The following is a 16,863-nucleotide window of genomic DNA, read 5'->3' as shown; positions in this document are numbered from 1 at the left end:
TCTTTAAGAAAATCAATAAGATAGACAAATCTTTATCCAAACTAACCAAAAAGCAGAGAGATAATATTAAAATTAACAAAATCAGAAATGAAAAAGGGGCATATAATAACACACACTGAGGAAATCCAGAGAATCATTAAGTCATACTTCAAAAACCTGTACTCTTCAAAATTGGAAAATCTAAAAGAAATTGACAATTTTCTTGATAGGTACCACATACCAAAATTAAATAAATACAAAATAAGCAATTTAAATAGACCTATGACCCCTAAGAAAATAGAAACAGTCATTAAAAATCTCCCAACTAAAAAAAAAGGCCCAAGGCCAGTTGGTTTCAGTACAGAATTCTATCAGAATTTCAAAGAAGAGCTAATACCAATGCTTCTCAATTTGTTCCAAACCATAGAAACAGAAGGAACATTGCCAAATGCTTTTTATGAGGCTACAGTTACCCTGATATCCAAACCACAGAAAGATGCAACAAAGAAAGAGAATTATAGACCAATCTCCCTCATGAACATTGATGCAAAAATACTCAATAAAATACTGGCAAACTGAATCCAAAAACACATTAAAAAAATCATCCACCATGGTCAAGTAGGCTTCATCCCAGAGATGCAGGGATGGTTCAACATATGAAAATCTGTCAATGTAATCCACCATATAAACAAATTGAAAGAAAAAAACCACATGATCATCTCCTTGGATGCTGAAAAAGCCTTTGATAAAATCCAACACCCCTTCATGATAAGGGTCTTGGAAAGATCAGGGATACAAGAAACACACCTAAACATAATAAAAACAATATACAGCAAGCTGACAGCCAATATCAAATTAAATGGAGAGAAACTCAAAGCAATTCCACTAAAATCAAAAACAAAACAAGGCTGTCCACTCTCTCCATATTTTTTCAATATAGTACCTCAAGTTCTAGCTAGAGCAATAAGACAACAAGAGGAGATCAATGGGATACAAATTGGAAAGAAAGAAGTCAAACTTTCACTATTTGGAGATGATATGATAGTATATATAAGTTACCCCAAAAGTTATAGTAAGGAACCCCTACAGCTGATAAACACCTTAGGTAATGTGGATGGATACAAGATTAACTCAAAAAAATCAATAGCCTTCCTATATACAAATGATAAATGCGCTGAGTCAGAAATCAGAGAAACAACACCCTTCATAATAGCCACAAATAATATAAAATATCTTGGAGTAACTCTAACCAAACAAGTGAAAGACTTGCATGACAAGAACTTGAAGAAAGAAATTTAAGAAGATATCAGAAAATGGAAAGATCTTCCATGCTCATGGATCAGTAGGATTAACAGAGTAAAAATGGCAGTCTTACCAAAAGCAATCTACAGATTCAATACAATCCCCATCAAAATTCCAACACAATTCTTCATGGACCTCGAAAGAACAATACTCAACTGTATATGGAAAAACAAAAAAACTCAGCATAGCTAAAACAACTCTGTATAATAAAGGAACTTCTGGAGGTATCACCATCCCTGATTTCAAGCTCTCCTATAGAGCTATAGTAAAAAAAACTATATGGTATTGGCATAGAAGCAGACACATGGATCAGTGGAATCAGATTGAAGACCCTGATGTAAATCCACATATTTATGAATGCCTGATTTTTTAAAAAGAAGCCAAAATTACACAATGGAAAAAAAGAAAGCATCTTCAACAAATGGTGCTGGCGTAACTGGATGTTCGCATGTAGAAGAATGCAAATAGATTCATATCTGTCACTATGCACAAAACTCAAGTCCAAGTGGACCAAAGATCTCAACATAAATCCAGTTACACTGAACCTGATAGAAAAGAAAGTAGGAAATAGCCTTGAATGCATTGGCACAGGAGACAACTTCCTGAATATAACACCGGTAGCACAGATGCTGAGATCAACAACTAATAAATGGTACCTCCTGAAACTGAAAAGCTTCTGTAAGGCAAAGGATACTGTTAATAAGACAATATGGCAGCCTACAAAATGGGAAAATATCTTCACCAACTCCACATCTGACAGAGGGCTGATCTCCAAAATATATAAAAAACTCAAGAAACTAGACATCAAAATATCAAACAATCCAATTAAAAAATGGGGTACAGATTCAAACAGAGAAGTCTCAACAGAATAATCTCAAATGGCTGAGAAACACTTAAAGAATTGTTCAACATCCTTAACTATTGAGGAAATACAAATCAAAACTACTCTGAGATACCATCTTACACCTGTCAGAATAGCTAAGATCAAAAATGCTAATGACAGCCTATATTGAAGAGGGTGTAGAATAAGGGGAACACTCCTCCACTGCTGGTGGGAGCGCAAACTTGTACAGTCACTTTGGAAATCAGTATGGTGATTTCTCAGAAAATTGGGAATCAATTGACCTCAAAACCCCGCTATACCAATCTTTGGCATATACCCAAAGGATGCTCAATCATATCACAAGGACACTTGCTCAACTATGTTCATAGCAGCATTATTCATAATAGCCAAAACCTGGAAACAAGCTAGATGCCCCTCAATGGAAGAATGGATAAAGAAAATGTGGTACATTTACACAATAGAGTATTACTCAGCAGTAAAAAAACAATGACATCATGAAATTTACAGGCAAATGGATGGAACTAGAAAAAATCATCCTGAGTGAGGTAACCCAGACCCAGAAAGGCAAACACAGTATGTACTCACTCATAAGTGGATATTAGATGTAAAGCAAAGGATAACCAGGCTACAATCCAGAGCCCCGGAGAAGCTAGGTAACAAAGAGGACCCTAGGAGGGATGCATGGATTTCCCTGGGAAAGGAAAATAGATGAGATCTCCTGGGTAAACTGGGGGCAGAGTGGGGGTGGAGGGATGGAGAGATAGGAACATGAGGGATTGGGTTGGTCAAGTTAGGGGCGGGACAGAGGGGGAGAGTAATAAAAGAAATCTTGATAGAGGGGACCATTTGGGGGTTAGGGAGAAACTTGGTGCCAGGGAAACTCCCAGGAATCCACAAGGATAACCTTAGCTAAGACTCCTAGCAGTAGTGGAGACAGTGCCTGAACTGGTCTTCTCCTGTAATCAGACTGGTGACTATCCTAATTGTCATCAGAGAGCATTCATCCAGTAACTGATGGAAGCAGATGCAGAGATTCACAGCCAAGCACTAGGCCAAGCTCCAGGGGTCCAGTTGATGGGAGAGAGGAGGGACTGTATGAACAAGCAGGGTCAGTGTCATAGTGGGGAAACACACAGAGAAAGCTGACTTGAGCTAATGGGAGCTCACAGACTGGACCAACAGCTAGGGAGCCTGCATGGGACCAACCCAGGCCCTCTGCATGTGTGTGACAGTTGTGTAGCTTGGTCTGTTTGTGGGGCCCCTAGCAGTGGGATCAGGACCTGTCCCTGGAGCATGAGCTGGCTTTTTGGAACCTATTCCCTATTTAGAGATGCCTCTTCCAGCCTTAATGCAGTGGGAGGAGCTTGGTCCTACCTGAAGGTGATATGACATGCTTTGTTGACTCCCATGGGAGGCCTGCCAGGAATGGAGGAGGAGTGGATGGGGGGGGATAGGCAGGAGGTCGGGGGAGGGAACAGGAAGAGAGGAGGGAGGAGAAACCATGGTTGATATGCAAAATAAATGAAAATTTTTAATAAAAAAAATGAAATGTGTTAACTCTAATCTCCCTATCCTCAAAAAAAAAAAAAAAAAAAAAAAAAAAAAAAATCTATTACCCGCAAGAAAGCAAGCAGAAGATGCACACGGACATAAACTAATAACAATGGTAAAAGCAGAGCTCTACACCCACACCTTTCCACACCTGTGCAAACTGCTGCAGCCAATCATGAAAGTGAGATTTCTAGCATCGGTCTAATTAGACACAGAGCCCATGATCCAGTAATTCTCCTCCATGACTCATATCCCAAAGCAGTGATCAGGATGGTCAGTGAGGTCTGTACAAGGATGTCCATTGCTGAGCTGAGTTGCTATACTGGTGCAGTAAGGAGTCCAGAGCGCATCACTAGATAGAAAGAATGCAGATGACGTCCACCACGGCACATAACACAGCAGACACACACGGAGAAACCAAGGATGACAGTGCAACGTGAAACAAGTTACATTAACTCAGTTCTCTCCATCTGGGCCCAAGGAGAAGAGTATTTGAACAAACAAAAAAAGGTTTATCCTCTCATAGTTTACTGGGTATAGAGTTTTAATTTAAGAAGATGAAAGGGCTAAGAAATGGATAGTTGCCGGGTGGCAGTGGCGCATGCTTTTAATCCCAGCACTTGGGAGGCAGAGCCAGGTGTATCTCTGTGAGTTCGAAGCCAGCCTTGTCTACAGAGCAAGATCCAGGACAGGCACCGAAACTACACGGAGAAACCCTGTCTCAAGAAAATCCAAAAAAGAAATGGATAGTGGTAGTGACTGCGTAATAATACGAATGTTCTTTTTTAAAAAAATTTGTGTGTGTGAGTACATGGTGTGTGTGTGTGTGTGTGTGTGTGTGTGTGTGTGTGTGAGTGTGTATGTACATATTTATACATATTTTCTGAAAGGGTGTATGGGGTGTACATGTTTGTGAATGTGCATATATTTATACATGTGCACACAATCATGCACATGTATGCAAGTGTGTGCAGACCTAGGCCACAGACAATGTCAGGTGTCTTTCTCAGCCTCTCTCCACCTTATTCTTTCCTACTTCATATTTCTGCAACTTGCAAGATTAGACAGGATCTGTCATCGAATCTGGAGAACACCAATTACATAGGCTGGCTAGGCAATGAGCTCCAGGAACTTCTCTGTCTCCACTGCCCCAGCACTGGGGTTTGAGATGCACACTTCCATCTCCACCCCAGAAACAGGGTTAGAGATGTACACTTCTATCTCCACTGCCCCAGCGCTGGGATTTGAGATGCACACTTCCATCTCCACCACCCCAGAACCAGAGTTAGAGATACACACTTCCATCTCCAGTGCCCCAGCAGTGGGTTTTGAGATGCACACTTCTGTCTCCACCGCCCCAGGTTAGAGATGCACACTTCCATCTCCACTGCCCCAGCAGTAGGGTTTGAGATGCACATATCTGTCTCCACTGCCCCAGCACTGGGGTTAGAGATGCACGCTTCCATCTCCACTGCCCCAGAACCAGGGTTAGAGATGCACACTTCCGTCCCCACTGCCCCAGCACCAGGGTTAGAGATGCACACTTCCATCTCCAGTGCCCCAGAACCAGGGTTAGAGATGCACACTTCCGTCTCCACTGCCCCAGCACCAGGGTTAGAGATGCACACTTCCATCTCCACTGCCCCAGCACTGGGGTTAGAGATGCACACTTCTGTCTCCACTGCCCCAGCACCAGGGTTAGAGATGCACACTTCTGTCTCCACTGCCCCAGTGCTGGGGTTAGAGATGCACACTTCCGTCTCCACTGCCCCAGCACCAGGGTTAGAGATGCACACTTCTGTCTCCACTGCCCCAGCACCAGGGTTAGAGATGCACACTTCCATCTCCACTGCCCCAGTGCTGCGGTTAGAGATGCACACTACTATGTTTTGCTCTCCACTTGGGCCTTGAAGACTGAACACAGGTTTCTTATGCTTGTTCCACGGGCATCTCACTGACTGTGCTATTGTATTGCCATTGTACACTTAAAGTGCTTCAATATTGTGTTACATATATTTTAAAAACATTTCCTTTATAATACAAAGCTACTAATCTCTACTCCATCTTTATATTCCCCTTTACAGACTTCTGCCTAATACCAAATAATTTCAACAATCTTTTACACGCAACATTATCTAAATGGAATGGAATACCTTGTTTCTATCAAAACCTGTGACAAGATTCCTGGAAGCACTATTACACTTACTTGGGCAATTCCTGCAATAAATGCATTAAAGCATGTTGACAGGCGCATTTTTTGGGGTGCAATCATGAAGCAGCCTTCCTGTTGGTCGTAGCCAAGTAAGACGTAGAGGTGCCTCTTGACCGTGTTGAAGGCCTTTGCACTGCTAATGTCTGACTCAGCACTGCTTTCATCCTTGGCCATGAACTTCATGAGCACTGTAATCAGCTGGTGAACTGTCTGGTGGTCAATCCCAGCATCTTCTGGGAGCAAGTCCTTGATGGTGTTGTCGTTCTCAGGAGACTGTTGTCCTGTCAGTGTAAGGAATACAGTCAGCGTGCAGCTATGTCCCCTCATTCGAGTTCACATCAAGCTGTCACTTGACATTGACAAATTTCCCTCCTTTCTGCTCCTACTACGCACGTAAAAGTTCTGTTCTAGATGAGAAAGTGAAGGCTCAATATGGCTCCTAAGCAAAACGTCATTCCTGGGGGTGGTAGCTACTGTCTCCATCATTAAGCAAGTTACTCAGGAGTGAGACAGGAATGGAAATAAAACTGAAGAACTATACAGCAACACTATCCTCAAATTAGACAAATAGCTAACAAACTTTGCACTTAGCAATTCTTAGTACAGTGGCAAAGTCGTATCCTCAGTGATGGAGACAGAGAAGGCCCTGCCCAGTTTGTACACTGTGTTTAAGATAAACCCCAGAAGTAAGAGGCTAAATTTCACTAAGCATGAAAAGATCCACTGGGGGATTTTATTTAAATTATTGTCTCAATCCAATAATGTTCATGAGTCAGCTGTGGCAAAATAATGTTTTTTTTTCCAAATGTTGAGAGATTCAGCAGTGTATAGCCTTTGAATTACAAATGGCCAATGATAAGTCCTGCAGTATGTAATAAGACACAGAGGGGAAGGAGAGGGAGCTCTCAAAAACATTAAAAAAACAAAACAAAATAGAAAAACACCACGAGGTGAGCTGAGAGGTCACATGGAAGAAAAAGCACCCTAGTCCTTGGCTTCCTCTTAAACTGCTGGTTTTACCTGAGCAGCACACCAGCCTTCTGGCCTGCCCCATCCCCTTCTAGCCCTCTGGCCTGCTCTGCCCCCTCCTAGCCTTCTGGCCTGCCCCACCTCTTCCCCTCTTTGTGGTCTGGTTTAGGACTTCGAGGGAAGGAAGAATCTTATTTACTCTCCTGTATTTATTTATGTTTGGGAGATTTTTCAAAGCACTCTGCAGCCTGTCCTTTTGACAAATGAGTAGAATTTCTAAATTAAAATTAAATTTAAGTTTTTATGTAGTAGGTTATTATAGCTGGACACAAGCATCCTCATCTCTTCATGCAAGGAAAAGTCCAGCAGAGTGAGAACAAGCACTGGGCGCAAACTTCCACAAACCTCGCCTTGGTTGCATCTATTATAATTATGCAAATTATGTAAATTTTGATGTAAAAAGTGATGCAACAGAGATCCAGGGAGTGATTTATATCCACTAGTGCCTCAGTTAATTTGGCAAATTCTGTCTTTCAGGGTCCCATGAAGAGAAGCAAAATAGAAGCATTGTTTCCTTATACTGCAGAACTGGTCTGTCTAACAGCCACTTCCCTCTGGAACAGTGGCACCAATCTGTCTAACAGCCACTTTGCTCTGGGACAGTGGCACCAATCTGTCTAACGGCCACTTTGTTCTGGGACAGTGGCACCAATCTGTCTAACGGCCACTTTGCTCTGGGACAGTGGCACCAATCTTTCTAACGGCCACTTTGCTCTGGGATAGTGGCACCAATCTGTCTAACGGCCACTTTACTCTGGGACAGTGGCACCAATCTGTCTAACGGCCACTTTACTCTGGGACAGTGGCACCAATCTTTCTAATGACCACTTTGCTCTGGGACAGTGGCATAAAGTAATGCTGAATCAAGTTACCAATTACACGTCAACAGGGCCTGTGTAGGCGGTAGCAAACCTGGTCAGCTACTTTCCCTGTGTCTTCAGAAGGATGTTGATCTACCCACAGATATACGAGGAGGAGGTAGTTGAAGGTCAAGAGCATGCAGAACCAACTAAGTCTAAGGGGAACCTTCTGACACTTGTCATTATGGCCCCAAGACATTAACATTTTCTGTCTCATCAGTCTGTCCACAAAGGCATGCATACGTGCAATATGCATACATGCAACATGCCTTAGGAATTTTCCCCATTAAAATCATTTTTAAAGCACCTAAGAATTTGTTTCACACATGAATAATCCATAGCATCGTTATACTGAGGCATTTATCATGAATCAAATTATGTGGAACACCTTATTTCAATGAAAGACCAGAAAGGTCCAATTTCATCCCATATTACAGTTAAACTGAATGTTTGTAAGATTTGATCAAAAGCAATTCTTATGTAAATCTCTGAAAAACAAAACACACACATATAGAGAGAACTCTTTTTTCTTTTTGGTTTTGATTTTTGTTTTTTTGGTTTTTTTGTTTTTGATTTTTTTTTTTTTTTTTTTGTAGCCCTGGCTGTTCTGGAACTCACTCTATAGACCAGGCTGACCTCAAACTCAGAGATCTGTCTGCCTCTGCCTCCCAAGCACTAGGATTAAAGGCGTGTGCCACCACCACTAGTGAGAGAGAACTCTTTTTAGCATTAAAAAGTTGAAAAACAACTGTCTACTTTGTGGGGTTAGAGATTTGGCTCATCAGTTAAGAGCATTAGCTGCTCTTGCAGAGGACAGGGGTTCAGTTCCTAGCATCCACAACGTGCAGTTCACAGTCCCCTGTGACTTCAGACCCAGACACTCTAGCTCCCTCTTCTGGCCTCTAAGGCACCTGCACACATGTGATGCACATATAAACAAGCAGGTATACACACACACACACACATAAGTAGAAAATACATATTTTTAAAAATTACTTTTGATTTCCCCCTTCTGGGGTATTATTTTACAATTAGAATAATACTATTGCTTCTAGTAAATTTGTTTTAAAAAAAGGTGTGACAAGTGCATACATCTAGGTTCCATGTGGGTCCAATGTCACTACAGCAGCAGACAATCCTACTGGGGCAGGGTTTCAGCACTCAATTTCTCTTAGCTCTGGGGTGCAGGCTTTAGGAGAGCACGCATCTCTCAGGCCTGCCTGGCTCCTTCATGTCTAGCATAATTTGACTCCTAAATGGAAGCAGGGATGGTGTAACTACTTTGATCTTAGTCCTAATACTCTAGGGACATCAGAATAGAGAGTCCTACCTCCATCTCATTCTGTCTCAAGTCACAGGCGAGAAAACAACTCATCAAACTCCATCTTAACTAGTTCAAAACTCTCCTTCTTATTATAAGGGGCATGATTTTTTTTTAATTCCCAGCAAATCGTATTTTTTTAATGACTGAATATCATTTCATATGTGTCCTCATTTCAGTGATCAGTGTTTTGGAGTGATGCTTGCTGCTTTAGTCTGCCTTCCCTCAACAGTCATAATGAGAGACCCTTAACAAGTCATTGAATGTACTTATCCCCGTGTATATAGTAAAACACTGTTTCTTATTCCATTAATCTGCCCCTACCACCCTGGACATTGCAAGTCTGCATTTAGCTCATCATCTTCCATTAGAATAGAGTGGACTTATGACAGACACACACTTCTTAAGGGAAACTGACCCAGGTCAAATCCCTATAAAAAATGAACTGTACAAACTGGATGGACTGTTATTTATTACTATTTGAATGATCTATAAAAGATGTACAATTTCCATTTTAAAACTAAATGCCTCTTCCTAGCCTGTGTCCTATCACCATGTGTTTATACTCTGTCCTGGTTATGGGTTTTTATTTTGTTTTGTTGTTTGTTTGTTTGTTTGTTTGTCAACTTGAAACAAGCTAGAGTCATTTTGGAAGAGTGTCTCTCATCTGAGAAAATGCCCCCATCATATTCCTGTAGATAAGCCTGTGGGGCATTTTCTTAATGATTGATGTGGGATGCTCCAGCCCACTGTGGGTGGTGCCATCCCTGGACAGGTGGTCCTAGATGATGGGGAGCAAGCCAGTGAGCAGCACTCCTCCATGGCCTCTGCTTCAGTTCCTGCTGTAGGTTCCTGCCTTGAGTTCCTACCCTGACTTCCCTTCATGATGGACTGAAAGTTGTAAGATGAAGTCATGTGTTCTTTCTTCCCAAGTGTTCAGGCATGGTGTTTTATCACAGCAACTGAAGACGAAGACAAACTATGGCAGTGTCTACCCGCGAAAGCCTGGATGGAAAGCCCCTTGTGGCTTCAGCTGATGAAATGCTCTCCTGCTGCATCTGATAAGTAGCACTTTCGCTCCAGATAAGCACTCTCTGATGGTCACATTTACGCCCCTTACTTGCCTATAAGCAAGTTGAGATGGTAAACATTTCTCTGTATCTTTGTACTCTGTGCTTCCTGGTAGAGTAGATGTAGAAAAGTTTGTTCAGTAAAAGGTACTTCTCAAAACTATTATTGTAAACACAAGCGTTCCTATAGAAACAACTGGTACCTTAGTGGTCAACAGGCACTTTGCAAGTAAGTGAGCTGAATAGTAAATCATCTACAGGACAAGAGAGCTCAGAGAAGTTGTTTGAAATTCCAGGCTAGGCCACTAAAGAGGAAGCAGGACAGGCCAATGCAAGACACTTTCACCAGCTCTAACTAGCACGAAGCAGCTTTTCTTTTAAGTGTAAATATGAGTAAAGAGATTTCCAAATTTCTCTACAGGTTGGAAGAACGCATGTTCTGAGAGGACTGAAGCAGCCTGGGAAAGGACTTTTATATGGACACTGTAGCAGGCCTGAATACCAGGTCAAGCAGATCAATGTCCTCGTGTGCTACAAGGCCAAAGTCCACAGAGCCAACATCAGGAGGCCCCTTAGTGGAAAGCAAGCAGCCGAGAGTCTTGTGTGTACAACTACTAGTCATGTTCCAAACTGATGTGACCTTAAGCCAGTCACTAAACAGAATTATGGAATACTACAATGGTTCAGTTTTCTTGTCTGTACATAGAGTAGAAAAAAAAAAACAAACTTACATGTACCCAAAGGTTCGGTAAAGTAAAAGTTAGGCATTTCTGTAAATACACTATAGGTGAAGAGACATACAACATATATGAAATATGTTTATATCCTCTTACTTTCCAGTTATTCATCCTAGGGGATGATAAACACGGTAGGATTGAGCATTTTATATTCATGTGGTTGGCACTGTTCATTCAGTATCGAGCTTATAGACCTTGTGAACCATGCACCCCACTAACCTTCAGTGGGCATTGTAGACACACAAAGCTGAGGTGCTCACAGTATTCGTGAAAATACACCTTACATAGCTGCACAAATGTCAGGCCAGCAGTTACGGAGTCTGACATCAGAATGAGTTCCTGCGAGCACTGGCCACATATGCCATAGAAATAGGGAGTTCAGGAACTCTGGGTGTGAGACCCAGGTCTGTCACCAACAAATCTGTGACATCTATCCCTTTGTGAGAAACTCAGTTTCTTCTCCTATGCAATAGGAATGTTAGGGCACCCCCAATGTTAGCTACCACACTCCATGAGTATTATTTATATGCACAAAAGATTTGGTTTGGCTCCCATACATTACAGAGGAATGCAGCTTTCTACAGGCCTTGCAGGATATACTGTCTATCTATAGAAACCTTCTGCTTTATTGGCTGTAAGTCCTATGGAAAGGCTAATCTTAGAAAATCATACACTGTAAACCCAGAGCCCCAGAGTTCAGCCTAAACACCAACTAGAGAGCTCTTTACTGCATAATTAAACCACACCTAGTTTATTTCAGGCCTAGTCAATAGCCAGTCTGCACAGAGGGGCTCGCTGACCAGACTAAACAGAAGTCTGTTTGTTAAGCAGCAAGCTCTTCTGTTTCTCTCTATCCTGCTCCATCTTCTGATGGAGCATTCCTTTGCTTCCAAGTGAAAAACATCAGGATCCTGGCAAGGATAATTTAAAGATGCAACAGTAGTTCCATATGCCTTAAGAGCTAGGCCAAGTGCTACCAAGCTAGGCAAGTTTTCCCTGTCCTGTTATCATGTGGATTCTCTCCACACAAGTCTTTTTAAACACAGATGCTGTCTACCTCTTGCCACCTGGCCCTTGGCGGGATGATGCGCTGCTTGAGACTTTCTTAACCTCAGCAAACACATGGACATTTTCCTACAGAGATGTGAGGGGCTCCTTTGGTTGAATTGTTTAAATAGATAATAATAAACAAAGACTGGACTTTCAAGAAGTGTGGACCAAAAGACCAGCCTCAAGATAAAATGGAGGAAATATATAAAACTGCCTAAGAATTTTCTCCAAAAGGCTTCTCTAAAGGGGAACTAGATGGACCTCACCTTTCTTTCTTTAGAAGATTTACTTATTTATTTATTTTTTATGTGTATGAATTCTTTGCCTACAGGTATATAAGTGCACTGTATGTGGCCTATGCCTGGTATCCTAAGAGGCCAGAAGAGTGTATCAGATCCCATAGAAATGGAGTTACAGACAATTGTGAACCATCGTGTGGGTGCTGGGAATTGAACCTGGGTCCTCTGCAAGAGCAGCCAATGCTCTTAACCACTGATCCATCTCTCCAGCCCAGATCTCCCTTTCTAATGACACTGAGTGTCACTAGATCAGAAGTTCTTATAAATTCCCCTCTCTTCTCTCCTCAAAGAAGAGACAGGTATAAATCAAAGAGGGACTCAGCCACGTTTGCCATTCTGTATCTTTTGATCCCTTTCAAAAAAGAAAGGAGACTTTTTGCCCCATCTACTTCCTGTATTCACAGTCTCTGGGGCCTTTTCATCTCTCCAACTCCTGAATTTCTGTGTTTTGAGTGTCTGTTTTCTAATGTGCAATGCTCATGATCTTCAAAGTCTCCTTATTTAAATCTTTTCTCAGAGTGTCAGTCAATACCACTCTAAAAAGTTTTAACTTAAAGTCATACTCAGATAAAAATCCAAATGTTTGTAGAACGATACATAGGTGAGTCACTGAGGTTGATGTGCCAGACATGCAGATGTTCAGAAAGTCACAGTCCTCTCAGTGAATGGTGGCACTGTATGGACAGCATTCAGTTAGTAATGTCCTTGCCAATATCTGCTCGACACTTGGGATACTTCATGCTAAGTTATAACACAATAAGGAACATGACATGATAAGTTACGCTATGTCACCCTAAAAAAGACCTTCAAATCCTCCAAACAACGGAAATGCTCCCAAGGGACAGAAATGCACAGACTTGCAAGGAATTAAGAGCAGCTACTAGGATGAGCAGATGGTGGTTCAAACATAAAACCTTTCAAAATGCAAATGAAGTGTATGTTTTACCTAAAGAAAACTCTTATCTACGAACACAGCGTTTCTATGTGTAACTTACACATACAAACATAAGTCATATAGTAGCAAGGAGCACAATCCTAATCACGCCTGCTATCTGTGGAGAGGTGGGCAATTAGATGCTTCTTACTGGACCAAGAGTCAATGGGATCAGAAACCATCTGCTTAGAAAACGATGTAAAGATTTGGCACACCAGCGGTTCAGACACTTGAGCATTGAGAATGAGACCCTTTGAGGCTCACAAATCCTAACATCACTCTGGTCCAGTGAGAAACACTGCGTTCTTTACCTTGGGCACCTATGATAGAGACACTTGCGCACAGCCCTTCAACGTCAGAAGTACCCACCTGGCGTCTGTTCAGGTGTCCCACCGAGAGCTGGAGCAGACTGCTCATGCCTGGTCAACCTCACAGCTTAAAAATCAACAACAACTCTATTTAAATAAGCATTAAACACAAGTTGAGCCTAGAAAAATACTCAGTGCTGGCTGCTCTGGATAGCAGAAGCAAGCTTAGTGTTCTTATTTGTAATTAACATCACATAAAAGATGTTTACTCCAAAATGTCTGTGTTTTGTTTCTGATCTCAAGAAAACCCCTTAATGTTATTTGGATTCTAAAAGCATCAAAGAGGCTGTGTGAATTAATTAATAAGGAATGCCGATAAATAAAATGAATACCCCAAACTTGTCAGTTAGGTTATTAAAGGGCTGGAAAACTCATATAAAAGTTGCAGTTAATTTAACTTAGGGTAGGCGCCCTCCATCTAGCAGCAGCGTCTCCCGGGGCCACTATGAATTATTCCTCAGTGTGATTCACTTTGCTCCCTGAGAAGCTAAGGCTATTAATTACTTTAAAGGCTTTCTACCGACTCTTCCAAGATTCAAAATACCACATACTCAGAGCTTGTCATAAAAAAGAAAAATGTAGCAAAGAAAATCAAATCATATTTATGATTAACATGATTATGTTATATAAAGCTGTTCTCTAATAAATGCCAATGAAAATGCAAATCTTTCTGCTTTGGACAGGAGAAGTGTGCTTAAGGTGTTCACTTCACGGGTGTTATTTAAGATTAAATCATCTAAATATACTCATTCATCCATAGTGATTTAGTTCTGCAGGCTTTATTATTTGCCACTTATGTGCTGCTGTTAAACACTAGTATTTATCCAGTCATTTGGTTATTTAAGGAAGTGCACTCTCTTCAAAAATATAATATAAAGACCTTTATAAAATAAATGTGTATGGTCTTTTTAAATAGACAAAAAGCTTATTTACATTTATAAGTTATCTGAAGTTGAGTAGAAATCCAACTTCTCTTCAGCATGATTTTTCTTTTGCAAAAGCCACCATTTTTACTGGTTTTTCTGGAGGCTTATGTGGTTGCTCCTAGCACTCATAAAATGACAATCATTCAAAGTTTGAACACTGCCCCTTTAGCTCCATGGCTTTTTTTTTTTTATCTAAGTCTCATTCAGAAAGCCCCAGGTTCCCAGGCTGCCCTGCTGGCCAGCCTTGACTTGTAGTCTAACACTCAAAAATCAACGTCTCCTCTAAGGCTCCCACCAAGCAGCACTGGATCTGCTTCCCTCTACATTTCAGAACTATTGCTATACCAGTCTAGATTTTGCACCCACAAACTAGAGAAAGCCACCCGTGACTTTTACGTCCATGGGGTGATTTTTCCCAAGACTTGGAGGGCTAACCTTGATGGACAGGCTCAGTTTGCAAACTTTGCTACTTTCTGTGAACATTTGACAAGACACTTTAGCTCAGAAAGACATTAAGCAAACATCACAGGAGGAAGAAGGAAGATACTCAACGGATTTTGGAAGTCAGGGTCTCAGGGAGGGAGAGTGCCCTCTTGGATTCTGCGGGCCCCTTAACGCTGTCCCTCAGAGACCGCACGCTCTTCTGACGGTTTCTTGCAAAGCGTGCCCTCTTGATTTTCCACAACGCAGCATCACTGAGGTTGGCAACGTTGGTTCTCACAGCAGTGATGGCTTTGCAAAAGGAATGAAAGACGTTATTCTTCTCCTTGGCTGGCCATGTGATTCAGCTTTTTTGAAATAACCCATCTGAGTTTCAGGATAAGAAGACATCGTTCATGTGTGCATGAATCATTCACCGCCCTCTAAGACCAGACGTGTCTTACCGTAAAAAATCATGACTACTCTCTATCCTGACTAACATTTTCCTGTTTAATTCATGAGGTTTGATTATCTAATTTTGTTATGTTTTCCTCATAAATTTAGAGCCATAAGCAACTGAATAATAAGCAGATGGGAGTTTGCACAGTACAAATGTGTCTCACAAAACTATTCACAGATATTATCAACATAATAACTACTCAATACTTAAGACATTCACAGATGGTTACTATGCATCCTCCAGAAAGTGAGGGAAATACACATTTGAGACCACTGTAACATATTAAATCTACAGTTTAGCATCATAAGCACTCAACAGTTGAGGAACTGAGTACATGAGGTCAAGACATTCTCTTTCATGTGGAAAAACAAGCTACATGCTGGTCATCTACTTACCTAGCAAAAAAAAGAAAAAGAAAAAAAAAATGGTGCTGGGACTGCTTACAGCAAGTCTTTTGTCTCACTTACTTGTAGGAAAAGGGAATTCTTTGTTACAATCCAAGTGTAGCTGAGCTTCTAAAGAAAGTGTCTCAAATCTGTTGACAAAGAACTCCCAGCTCAAAGCAGGAATATCTTGCTTAAGGAAATGCAAGAGTAAAAGCTTGCTCAGGATGGTGGGTCGGTCTTTAACTACAGTGTCAAACTGGAAGTCAAGGCAGAGACAGAGACCCTGGAAAAAAGGGATCAGACAAACATCTAAGAGTCGTCAAAGGTAGTCGATGGAACAAGGCAATATTCCCCAAGGCAAAATTACCCATCTGGAATCTTTTTGATGACAAGTATTGAAAGGGGGGAAATGCACAAGAGAGTTTCTCCTGATTTCAGAATACCTCTTCAATTTAGTCCAGAAATATCAACTAAATGTGTGCCACTTATTTTCTAAATATTAAATAACACCCACTTATTCCAAATACCAGTGCTTCTTTCAAATATCTGTATCTTTTACTGAGAAGCATACTTTCACCATTATATTTTATTCTATTAGTGTGTGTGTGTGTGTGTGTGTGTGTGTGTGTGTGTGCATAGACCAAACACATATGGAGGTCAGAAGACAACTTTTGGAAGCCCGTTCTCTCCTATAGCGTAGGTTGAGGGAATTGAACTCAGGTCCTCAGACTTGTGCCCCAAGCACCTGGACCTACTGAGCCACCTCATTAGCCTCATAAGCTATGAGAAGATGGTCTTTAAATCTTCTTACAATCCTAAATTGTGTGTTTGTGAAAGAACAGAAAGTCATTCTGTCTTCTTGGAATGTAAACAGAGAACACATTAAAAACATTTAAAAGGGGAAATGGATGTGTTTGGTAGTTTGAATGAAAATGGCCCCATAGGCTCATAGAGACTGGCACTATTGGGAGGTGTGGCCTTGTTGGAGTGGGTGTGGCCTTGTTGGAGTAGGTGTGGTCTTGTTGGAGGAAGTGTGTCACTGGGGGTGGGCTTTAAGGTGTCAGAAGCTCAATCTAGGCCTAGTGTCTCACTGTCCCTTTCTGCTGCCTGAGGAT

At 41.4% G+C, this 16,863-nt stretch overlaps 1 protein-coding gene across 2 annotated transcripts in view; it reads right to left on the bottom strand.

Moving 5' to 3' along the window:
• Window positions 1-16,863, bottom strand: part of Unc79 (unc-79 homolog, NALCN channel complex subunit) — a 192,915-nt gene that overhangs the window by 83,022 nt on the left and 93,030 nt on the right. Inside the window, exons 23-26 of one of the 2 annotated variants that reach the window (XM_059279488.1) lie at window positions 15,830-16,031; window positions 15,035-15,214; window positions 13,558-13,623; window positions 5,883-6,169 (exon numbers count right to left, since the gene is read on the bottom strand). In XM_059279488.1, the coding sequence (XP_059135471.1) occupies window positions 5,883-6,169; window positions 13,558-13,623; window positions 15,035-15,214; window positions 15,830-16,031 (735 nt within the window). The remainder of the gene's footprint in view (window positions 1-5,882; window positions 6,170-13,557; window positions 13,624-15,034; window positions 15,215-15,829; window positions 16,032-16,863) is intronic. The other variant, XM_059279489.1, reaches the window with a different exon arrangement.

This window comes from Peromyscus eremicus, chromosome 14 (genome assembly GCF_949786415.1).
Source record: "Peromyscus eremicus chromosome 14, PerEre_H2_v1, whole genome shotgun sequence".
Lineage (NCBI taxonomy): Eukaryota > Metazoa > Chordata > Mammalia > Rodentia > Cricetidae > Peromyscus > Peromyscus eremicus.
This window is presented reverse-complemented; position numbering and strand designations above follow the sequence as displayed.